The sequence below is a fragment of the Toxotes jaculatrix genome, chromosome 6 (genome assembly GCF_017976425.1).
Source record: "Toxotes jaculatrix isolate fToxJac2 chromosome 6, fToxJac2.pri, whole genome shotgun sequence".
Taxonomy (NCBI): Eukaryota; Metazoa; Chordata; class Actinopteri; family Toxotidae; genus Toxotes; species Toxotes jaculatrix.
In genome coordinates this window covers 20,071,722-20,083,762 of record NC_054399.1, presented here as the reverse complement: position 1 = coordinate 20,083,762, position 12,041 = coordinate 20,071,722, and the positions used below count along the sequence as shown (strand labels likewise).

The 12,041-nt window shown below is 40.1% G+C and overlaps 1 protein-coding gene across 1 annotated transcript in view; it reads right to left on the bottom strand.

Annotated features, from left to right (window-relative positions):
- The window catches only part of LOC121183380 (contactin-associated protein-like 4), an 88,536-nt gene that overhangs the window by 34,503 nt on the left and 41,992 nt on the right, over positions 1–12,041 (bottom strand). The window contains exons 6-10 of the mRNA XM_041040427.1: positions 7,692–7,867; positions 7,277–7,423; positions 5,910–6,177; positions 5,646–5,795; positions 3,407–3,578 (exon numbers count right to left, since the gene is read on the bottom strand). Coding sequence (XP_040896361.1) covers positions 3,407–3,578; positions 5,646–5,795; positions 5,910–6,177; positions 7,277–7,423; positions 7,692–7,867 — 913 coding nt within the window. The remainder of the gene's footprint in view (positions 1–3,406; positions 3,579–5,645; positions 5,796–5,909; positions 6,178–7,276; positions 7,424–7,691; positions 7,868–12,041) is intronic.

The window sequence follows — 12,041 nt, the reverse complement described above, 5'->3', positions numbered from 1 at the left end:
CTTTGACAAGGTGTATTATTAAGTTGTCAGGAACCTGACAGAAGCAAAGAGGTCAGAATTACTGCCTTCTGACAGTTTCATCTATCTCACTTCCAAACATACACTCACACACTGTGGAGAGAGGTCTGTGGGGGGGTATAGTAAGTTCAGAGACTTCATAGACTTGGAAAGCAAGTGTGTCCTGAAGGTGTCAGCATGCTTCGTAGAACAGCGATTTAGCGTCTTTTTGTGTCCTCTGTGATGTGTTTTACATGATATTATGAATCCAAAACAAAAAATACGGATTAAGTGTTTGGAAATTTCTGGAATTTGGAACTGAGAAGGCGTTGAATAGCTCGTCTTGGGAACAGTGGGAATCCCCAGCACTCATTACAGGAACAGTGGATCACTTCCATATGCATTTATTAAGCAGTGGCAGCACTTGGGACCCACCATCTGTGATGCTCTGTGATGGTCCTTTTTAAGTCTTCTCAGGAAAACTAGGTAAGAACCTACTTCTTGTTTTTGACAATCATCTGAAATGAACAAGGAGATAAAATACATTTCCCTCCCACTGCTAATTAATCCACGTAGCTGCACACACAGCAGGTCTTTCAGCCTCTCTTCAGGAATGTAGTTAGATGTAGCTGGTGCGTTAAGTGGGCAAGAAGGGGAGTTTTAGGTTAATAAATGGCTACTGTTGCTCTATTTTCAGTCCTTGATTTGAAAGGCTGACTCTTGTGCCTCAGGGAGGGATTTTCCAACTTGATCTTTTCATTCCGTGTTATAAACAAGCGATTTAGCCACCCCTGAGAGATGGTTCAGATTTGGAAACTTATATAACTGTGCGTGGAAGGAAGAGTGGGGATTATAATAAATTTAAGCTATCCTCCTCCAGCATTTGTCCTTAAGTAAAAGACCTCAGTCAGCAGGTTGTCAGATGGTATAGTCTGATGTTGCAATTTTTCTTTGCATCCCTTTCATCTTAATGTAAAGTGACAAGTTGATGAATGCAATATTTTGTATTCACCTTTTATTCACCTCATCACTTAAATTACTTTGGTTGTGAATGTGTATCTATCTACCAGAGTGCACTTAAGCATTGTTAAGAATGCATTTGTGGTACAAAAAGAATGACACAATACAGCCATTACAAAGCAAATGTGGTTCAACCTATATGTTGTTTCAGGGCCAATACTGATAGTCATTCCTAAAAATCAAGGAGGCCTGTAACTGATATTTGAAGCTTACATACAGATGATTTGCAGTCAAAATGTCAAAATTTACAGTAACACAAAACTTCCTTTAAATTCCTTTAAAATTAAATTCTGAAAACAGAGCATTTCAACATTAAATTCTGAAAAATAAAGTACAGGGAGCTTTTTAAACTGAAATTGTAAACAGATAAAAACAATTAACTAAATAGCTCCTCAAAGGGGCTTTCCTGCACAATAAATACATAAAATAAAAATAAGTAAAACCAGCCAAACTTAAATTAGAATTTGAATCCTTCTCTCAAAGTCCCTGTCCCCAATAACTTCAGTATTCCCAATTCAACAGCACCAGATTGTGGTGCAGAAAGCACAGTTGTTCAGCATGTTCTCCTGCGAGAGGGCTCCTGTTTCTCTCATAGATGCCGTGACTTTAAAAACACGCTCACTTGGTACTTGGGAGCAGGGTGGTGAGTAGAGGAGAGAGATTTTCTGGCTTGTGAAGCAAGTAACTTGAAGCACACTTCATTCCATCTCCAGCCTCCACTGAATTAAATCCCTTTAGACTTTTGACCTTTATTAAAATAATCACCAATATCTCTGCTGGTATGCTATGCCCAAGCAAAACAAGTTCAGGCATTTTAAGTGGAGTTAATGTAAGGCCACAAAAAAACAAACAAAAAAAAAACAACAACAAAGAAACTGGGTATTATCGATTGATGATTGTGATGTTTATTGCCACATTTGCATTTTTTCTTTTCTCTCTCCCTCCCGATATATCCAATCTGATAATGCTGCAGGCTGGACACTGAGCCAGACTACAAGCAGTAACCTTTCAGGGAGCTGCAATTGCATCAGACAAAACGACCACTCCGGTGATTGGAAAAATTATGAATATCGACCCTTACCTATAAACACATCCATATTACATGAATGAGTTTACAGAGACATAACTAGTCTGCAGTAGCCTCTGAAATGAGAAACAAGACTACGGATCCTGTAGTAAGTCAGCAACAAGGCACCCATCCATGTTACTAGCTTCTGTCTACTTTGACAGCCACTGGGAAGGCCCAGTCTAATCAGTAATCCCTAACACAGTCTAATTGTTAATGTAACCTGTTTGGTAGGTTATACATGCCATGCATATACCAAGGTTTTGTCCTGGTTGTCTTGTGTATGCCTCTCTGTCAGCTCTGATAAAGGAAGGGGATATTCTATGTTTTTGTTACTGCCAACAATCTGTTACTCCATTTGACCACATTCTCTCACTTACCCAGTCTCTCTATGGTTCTGAGCCCCAAGCCCATTTTTTGAAGATGTAAACCTTTCAGAACACAGCATAAATATATACTTTAATTTTTAACAATAACTGGGCACTGTAGCACATGTTTCTCAGACAGGAGTAAATTGCCAGTCCAGAGGAGTTTGGTTTATATGGGGAACATATCACCCAGTACAACAATGTGGCTCACTGATGTGTTTGTGGACAACACAGGATCTCTGTGGCACAAAGGAATAAGTTATATCATGCTTTGGATACACAGACAATACTTGCAAGTAGAATCAATTCACTGTTTGTTTTGCTGTTATTGTTGTTTTCTTTTCTAATGGACTTTGCTGACATTACTACCAGACTTATCCCTTAAATCATGACTCTCCTGTCTACAGGAGTCACAAGCAACAAATGCCAAGTCTAATTAATTAGCCTTGTTAATTGTGGTGTTTTGTGTTGACAAATGAACAGAAGTCACTTCAATGCATCAACAGTCTCCAGTCTCTATCTGCAGTTGGGTTCTCATCCAACTTTTAAGAGGAGAGCAGCTAATGAAATTAAATTTTCCATCTGTGTATTTTGTTGTGCATAGAAAAGGAAGACTCTCTGGGTAATACATGTAGAATATGAACATTTGCTCCAAAACCAAGAGCTAAATGCAAATAAATCACAAACTGAGTTCTTATTCCTATCACTGTTTTCCCAAATCCCAAAATGACTGTGAAAACCACTTTGAACCCAAAACACACACAAAGCAGAGAAACTTAATAAGAAAAGTTAACGAGTTCAGTCACGGCCAAAGAGAAAAAATAAAATGAAGGTGGACTGGTGTCATAACAAGTGTGTCTGGGTGGCATCACATTCATACACCTGTGGGATGTTTGGGTTTCACGGTAACACAAGAAAAGAAAAAAAAATTCTGATGATATGTTTGGAAACTGACCTGTCGATGATGCCACACATATCAATCTGCAAGTGGCTGTAGTTTCCCAGCAGCCTTTGCTGCACTTTAATCAGGTCCACAGACTGGCCATCCAGAGTCAAGAGACGCATGCAGCCCTGAAACATCTCGAAGGGATTCCTACACTCCTGACTGCTCTGCTGAGCAGGACAACCTGAGGAGGGAAACAAATGACTCTCAATCAGTGACTGGACTAATATGGACTGATGGAAGCATAGAAATATGCATTGAGGTTAGAATCAGTGTTAATAGAAAGTGCAAAACAAATCTGACCTGATCTGCTGTAGACTATAAAGCTAAAGTTAAAATCAGGAATGTGTTTTAATTAATATATGCAGGACACTGTTGTTGTGATCAGTATGGTGATTGGAGGTCCTCTTTATAATAACAGATTTGTCAGGTGGTGATGATGGCAGTATATGTCTAACAGCTTCACGGTGATCAACTTCAGGGGGTTAAAACTCACATTAATGGGTGTTAAAAGTGAGTGATATGTATCGTTGAATGCCAGCGTGACATCCTTCCTGACAGCCAGGCTGTGAACAACACTGAATATTTCTCATCTCAGACACAACTTGAAAATTAATGCCAACAATGTCACAAGATGACATACTGCAGGCCAAGAGACACTGTAACTGCCTCTGCCATCCAGGAAACAGCTTCTCCAGCAGCCAGCAACCAAATCATAAGCATAGTGGATAATAGATAGTGGCCTGATTGAGGATAGCGGCCAATTCCTCAGTTAATATAAACTCAAAACCTGATAAATTTAGTGTAATGTCCATTTCCACAGCACTAATTCCATGAGTACAAACAGTCACGTCACGTGCACGTTAGGTCCACCCCTTTGTCTTTTCTCCTGAACAAAGTTAAGCAAGGTACCGTAACTCAGCACTTTCTCCAGAAATTTTAAATTAAAAATCTTGCAGCCTTCCTATTGTAGGTGAAAAACATCAGGTAGTTTCGTTTTGTTGATACAGCAGAACAGAAATTATTTGTTTTAAAAACTTTGATGAGCAAAGTGTTGGGTACAACATGACTCTGTTGTTGTACTGACGGACCTATTCTTTTTTTCTTTTTTTTTTTTTTAACCTGGCCTTTATTTGTTTTTGTTCTTTGCTCTTTTTGTGTCTGGTTATTATCTGAATTTCTGCTTTAATGGGTGATTTTACAGTATTTAGAGCTATGGATAAATTCTCTCTCTGAAGACTGCAACTAGCTGCTGTGTAGTTCCTCTCCAAAGAAAAAAAAAGTTCTTTCCTTACTCCTGTTTCCTTCAACAGAGCTGAATGTTTAGTTTCAGTGTTCAAAGTTTGATCCTGGATGGTGGCATTCTGTGGCCAAACAGCACTCCTGCTCCGGGCTCTGCGTTGCTCTAATTACAGTCAGCCCATCAGGCGCACAGTTCGACACCTCCCAGCAGAGGAGGGGGGATATGATGACTCATTGTTTATTGTCACTTTGAATTTTAAGAGCTCAAAAGCAGATTTTGTAGGAGTTGTTTTGCTTGTGGCAGTGAAAATGATGCAGGGAGGACGTTTTAAAAATTTGGCATTAATACCCTTCGTCGTAAGTTTCATCTGTAACTATCATTTTACTCTAGGGGTTAAAAATTCATTAATGGATGATTTATTATAGTAGTCAAAGTCACTGTAATTCTCTGGTATCATTTGAAAACTGTTTTCTGTGTTTGTTGAACTAGTAACACTTTAAGTCTCCCTGTTTAGCATTCATAAGCAGTACATGAACATTTGTTAAATGGTTCATAACACGCTATAATGTAGCTGAAAACAGATGTAAGTGTTTATTAATGTAGTTGCCAAATACTTTTATATTTATATGGATGCTACTCTATAAACACACAATGAATGAAAATACACTGATGAGCCAGAACATTCTGACCACCCGTGCCTAATATGCTGTTGGTCCTTCAAAACAGCTGTGACCTGCTGAGTAATGGACTCTACAAGACCTCTGAGGGCCCCCTATGGCATCTGGTACCAAGACATCGGTAGCAGATCATTTTAAATACTGTAAGTTGTGAGGTGAATCAGTCTTGTTCCAGTACATCCTCCAACACTGGGAGAACCCCACCAGTTGTTTCCATTTCATTGTAAAAATATAAATTAAGCCTGCAAAATAGAAGTGATAATTGTTGCAAATATTACACACTGATAAACACTTAAAATGTCCTTATATAGCCATATAATGTTCGTCTTACCACCGAAGAAGAGCTGACTATCTGTGGTTAGAGGAAGTGGAATGCTGGTGTGAGCAGTGGCTCCTTCATCTTTGTCCACTGTGATGCTCAGACGATCTTGTCTCGAGTTCATCTCCACTGAATGCCACTGACCGTCATTCAGACCTGAACCTAACAACACATGCCACAGAACATGTTATGACATGTTATTGATCTGAACAACACGCAGATTCACAGATTCTGTCCAAAATGACAGAGGCTAGGCATGATCATGGTGGGACCTACCTGCACTGAGCTCCAGCGTGGTCCTGCCTGCTTTATTAATCTTTAGGCGGAGTCTGGCCTCACTCAGGTACAACCAGACTGTGCTCTCCAGCTGAGGGAGGTCAAAGGTCAAGAGCAGCCCCGCCTTGTTCCATGTCCTGAATTGCAGGGCTACAGCAACAACCGCTGATGGCCACGATGTCAGTCCGGGCAACTGTAGGAAGCTTTGGGAGTCACCGAACGTTACGGCGACTGAAACTGGCTCAGCACAAGAAAAGGTCACATTACCCTGAGAAAGAGAGGGAGGAAGAGAGAGAGAGGAGTGATTATAAAAGAGATAATAAAACATGAATATTCATCAGTTGCAGAGGCTGACTTGGTTTAACTTGGTGTCACAGAGGTCTCATCAGCAGCTCTCTGAGAAAGGACACCTATATTACCATATTGATATTAGCTGAGCAGCTAAAGTAAGCTGGAAAACCTGAGGCATCAGGGTCATGAAGCATGTGCACCCACTTTCACTATGTCTCTATCTGTGCCTCTGTAGGAAAATAAAGATACCCGTATCATTTAGGGAGGTCTCTGACAAAACACAATGCAAAGATAAAACTCAGAAAACCAGAAGTGCTGTTTTCTGCATCTCCCTCGTCCTTGTGTCCTTCTTTCCTTACTTCTCATTTTCATTCTCTACCTCCTTTCCTCACTGACTCATTTTTCTTCTGCTCTAGTTTAGTTTTTTTTTTTGCTTTGGGCTTTGTAACTCTGAAATGTGGATGTGATGACATTGGCAATGATAATGAAGAAGGAGATTATGATGATGCTAATGACAATATATATGACAAATAAAGGGGATGATGATACAGATGATGAAAATAATGATGGTGATAATAATAATCATAACAGTGACCACTGGCATACTAATGACACTAATACAGAGGAAGGGAAAAGGAGGATAGAGTAGGAGGAAAAGCACAAAAAGTCTGAAGTGAACAGAAGTGATCCGCTCGTTCTAAAGTTTGTCATTGCATAAAGCTGTTGAATGCTGTCCATGACTATAATCTCCAGCCTGGTTTCTGAACCTGTGGTCCCAACAATCTAAGAAGAGGACATTAGTAGGTGAACTTAAAAGACAATTGTGACCTATAATAAAGCATCATGAAAAGGCACAAGTCAAAATCACTCATCTATGGCAAAACACATAAGACACACCTTCTCCAGACTCCTGGAATCTATGGCCACCTGATCTAATCCCTTCTACATTTCAGCTCTGTACCCCCCCCCCCCCCCCCCCAACATTTCTCAACATTCACCCCTTTGTCCTTCTGATGAATTCAGAATGGCAGATTACCATAATGATGTTCCAAAGATGCTGACACACAATAACTTACCACTACAGTGACCTGGTGTTTGTTCTGTTTAGCCAGGGTTATCAGGTTGAGGTTGTTGTATAGCAGGTTTTCCAGGCACCCATGAAAATTCCTATTGGATAAGATGGGTTTCTGCAGTCCATGGCTCTGGACAGCTCCCACACTCAGCTGTGCACATAAGAAAACAACATGCGATTTATCTAAAAACAAAAGCGTGACCGTCACCTGTTTTGAAACATTTTTAATCCAGGAAAACTGGTCACTTTTGGATTGCAATTCATTTGCAACCAACATGAACTCAGGCTGGCCACAGCTGCCGTATTCCTTACAAAAACTACAACCTTTTTGTGGCCACCTTTCCAGTGTACAGGGGGTGAATGTTACATCTTAAACACAGTATTGCTTTTTAAAAAATGTGTTTTTGTGTGATAGTCACCTGGTGAATATCCCAGTGGCTGAGCTCAGCTGGTATGTGAACCTGCTGTGTGTTTTTATCCACACTGAGGTTGAGGTGACCGCTGAGCCGCTCCAGCTTGACGTGGTGCCAGTGCTGGTCGTCCAGCAGACTGCCCAGAGAAACAAGAAGCTGACCACCAGAGGATGAACTCACACCTGCAAGAGAGGTGAGGATAAGAAAAACATTATTTGTGTCATCGTGATGGTGCATTTCACAGCCGAGCAATGGCTCCAGCTAATATAGATATCCTCCTACGTGCACTTACCGCTGAAAATCTTTAGAATTATTTTTCTTTATCTTTTTTTTTTCTGAGTTGTACTACCTTCAAGGTCAGCATATGGTGTGCCCTCCTCCATAATGCATTTTTAACAAGGGCAAACATGCTTGAGGAAATCAGTTTAAAATAATATAGGAAGGGTCATGTATGATTTATCAAAACAAAAAAAGAAGTCACAGAAATGTTGCGGCTTCAGTGGAATATTTTCATCTTTGTTTCAAACGAGGAGCAGGTCGCTGAGGTCACCCACTCTCATTAGAGAGCACATATCTATATGCTGAAGGAGGAGGAGGAGTACAGGGCATGATAAATGATGATGTTGCAAAATGACATAATTAATGACAGAACCAGCACCAGCGGGTCCAAACTGGTGGGTCCGTCTCTGCTTCCTCCAACGTGTTGGGAAAGAAAAGAGTTTCTGCTGACAGAAGTAGCTACAACAGAAGGAGAAAGGTATGCTTACTTATTAATTATGAAGGACATTTTTTCTCCCAGAAAGGTAGACAGACAGACAGACAGACAGAGAACTAGACAGAATACCAACCTCATGTCCAAGGTTTCATAGAAAGGAATAGCTTGACATTTTGGAAACTACACTTATTCCACTCAAATGTCTGTGCATTAAACTACTGAACAATAGTTTTGGAAATTTCACATTTTAAAAAATCTGTACTTTGTGTTTTGTAAGTGCTTTTCTTACTGGCTTTATGTGTTGGAAAGTTGGAAAAAAGTAATGGTGCATAGCTCTGTCCACCAACAGCTTTGCATCACTTGTTTCTGTTGTTTCATGAGTTTGAGTACAGCAGCTGACTCAGACTGAACTGTCAGCGGACAAGCTGCACCGTGGGTAATGTAGGCGCCAGGTTTTGACAAGGAAGAAAACTATGTGAGTAAAAAGAGACAGTATCTCTGGTTCTGCTGAAAGGATTTAACTTTTTTCAACCTGTCCATCAAGAGTATGAGAAGGAGTACAATGCTAAACTAGCAGAGTTCTCTTTAAACAGATATACAACTTGTAATTTTCGAGGGAGTCGCTGCACCTAGCTTACCTGATGTGCCAGATGGTTTATTCTAACTTGCGATAAATCCCGCTGCCTCACATGTTCAGCACCTAGCTGCTGCCTGCCAAAAAATAATTAGAACACACAACTCCCTGTAGAACCACACATAATTGTTTCAAGACATGAGAGTGGTGTTGATAACAGGTTTTCCAAAAAAGTCAAACTATTCCTCTGATGACTAGACCATTTAATGAGGTGACATGTTACGGTTTGAACACGTGGAAGCAGAGAAGGTGAGATCAATACAAGAAGTCTGAGTGCAAACAGTTATAGAAACACTTAACTTTCATTCATTAAACACCCTCTCTCTTTCTTACTTTGTCACTCTTAATATTCCCCATCCCGCCTCAGCTCCAAGTTTGTGAGAAATCTGCAAGGCGCGAGCTTCACTTTGTGAGCAACCAAACTTGGTGTCGTCTTCGTTGTCCGCCTGGAAGGAACGCAGCTGTGTTACATTGCAATAACTGCTTGATTTATCCATAGTGAATCGACTAATATTGAATGTTCTTGTCTTTAAGCTGAGGAGACTGCGCTGTACACTAGTTTCCACTTTCCAGGTGTCTACCGTTCCAGACAGCTCCCCTGAGGCAATATCACCTAATCATATTCTGTCTGCTATTCCATTATGGCTCTTTGCTCTAGCTCTAAATCTGTTTATGAAGGACGACAATGACAGGTCTTATCAGGAGACAGACTGTTATAATTGTTTCAGGATTTCAGCATCACATGGTGCCAATATTTGGAATACAGCTTGACTGTAAAAATAATGTATTTCCTCTAAACCAATTCCCAGCTTTCGTCACAGTAGGGAATTGAGTTTATTACCATAAAACAAACTGGAAAAAAGGAAACAGCACAGAGATTTTCATGAAGCAAGAAAATAAGTGCTGTCTTGGGCCTCTCTCCAAGTCCCCCTTCTATTTAAAACGATGAAGTTTGATCAAAAAATCATGTTGGCAAATCCTATAAATAAATACAGTGAAGTAAATAAGACATGAAATGAATACATAAAAAGTAGTGACATACAGTACGGAATGAAGCTTGATAACAAGATGAAGCCAACCAGACTATCAGCCCTGTGAGGATTTGAATTTCAGCATGCTGACACACCCAGAGTGACAATGTTAATATCCTGATGTTTAGCAGGTAAAATGTTCACCACTGACGCCATCGTTGTTGTTCAGCATATTATTATAATAATATTTAACATCATTTTTGCAAGTGAATATTACTTGTTATACAAGGTTGTAGTTACAGGTAAAAAAAAGAGGTCTGGGGGCTGTCAGTCAGTCCAATACCACAGTTCACACAGTGCACATTGAGCATTTTCACTTTCAAAAGAGATGGAGTTAGCTCTTTTTTTGAAGGGGAAGGTTAGAATTTTTGGATAAATTTAGGGTATTTTCAGTTTTCATTTCTGATTGTTTCTGGTTATGTGGAGGTTTCTGTAAAAAAAAAAAAAAAAAAGAACTTCTGCCTTAGGGTCAGATTAATTTTTTCTGCCTCATGACCATTTAATGTGGCAAACTGTTTCCATAAGCCATATAAGCCAACTGGTAATCACAGGGTCTAGGTAAAACTTGTCAGTGGGCGTCCTGGTGACCTGAAGTACTGTGACCACATTATCTCAATGGCCCTGATTTGAAAAATAAAGGCATAAATACCTCAAAACATACACTTAAAATTTTTTTTCTCTCTCTCCCTCTGTCTTCAGAGGATGAGAGAGTCAAATCATTTACATTTGCCGTTCGACTCTGTGAAACTGTGTGAAACCTATCATTTTATTTTGAGATACAAACAGTATTGCTGCACAGAAGGACCCAGCGGTAAATAACCTTTTATACAGCACGGGGGTGCTGTACAGTAAGGGTCCCTTTGCCATCATTGCCCTTTCAGGCCCCTCTGAAAATAGCGAGGCTACTTTCTGAAACTCTTATGAGGCTGTTCACAACAGAAACTCCTGGAGGCTCATTGTAATCCACTGTAGACTAAGTGGAATGGAGTAAGCAAATGCAACAGTAATCACCACAATTCATAGTCTTTTAATTTCTCTGCCAACTGGCAGACTTTGTCCAGAGATTCATCTCTTTTCAAGAGCACTGTGCAGATGCCTGGGGGAGGATCTGGTTGTAGCTTTTGTTGCTCTGTGCGATTAGTGAAAACCTTTGTGATCATGCTGATGTTTTGTTACTGTAAAATCTGAAATATTTTTTATTTATTTACTCTTTTTATAGTGCAAAAACACAACCAGGAACCGAACACATCATGTCCTTATTATAGAGAATACAGAGAAAAGATAGGCTTTCACTTAACATGCAGCTCGCCCTGCATGCTTCTTTGATGCCATCCTAATTTAGTCAGCAACACTTAACACCATTCGTCCAGAACACACTGGAGCAGGACACAGTAGCCCTCAGTGTGTGTATTGCTGTGTATTACAGCTTCCTGGTGACAGGTCAGAATTGAACTGAATTATGAAGCAGTGGGATACATTATAGCAAACTGACATTTTGATAAATGTAAAGCAGAAAGGAAATGAGATGGTTTTGGATGGCGGACATAAATCTTAATGAGCCAGCCAATTTATTTCAACTGCTTGGACAGCCACAGGCAGATAGACAAAGAGTCTAACTGTCTCACTGTTGTTGTATTCATTTGTTTGTTTGCCTGTCTGTCTGCTTGCTCACTGAGCACTGGTCAGTCTGTCTTTCTGTTTTCAATCAGACATTAATTTATGCTACTGCCCGTTACTAACTAACAAATACACATCTGTTCTATCTGAGATCTTTATGTTCGTGTGTTTGTGAGCTATACATATCCCTGATGCTCAGGGATTCTAGCCATCATTAGCCATCTTTAGGTCCTCTGTGTCTCAGCCAGCTTGTTTTCCTCATGATGCAACGCGCATCACTGTTAAAGAGAGGCTTGGGACAGGATCGGGATCAGGTTGCCAAATGGGAGAGATAAGTACGAAGAGTCCCACAGAATCTC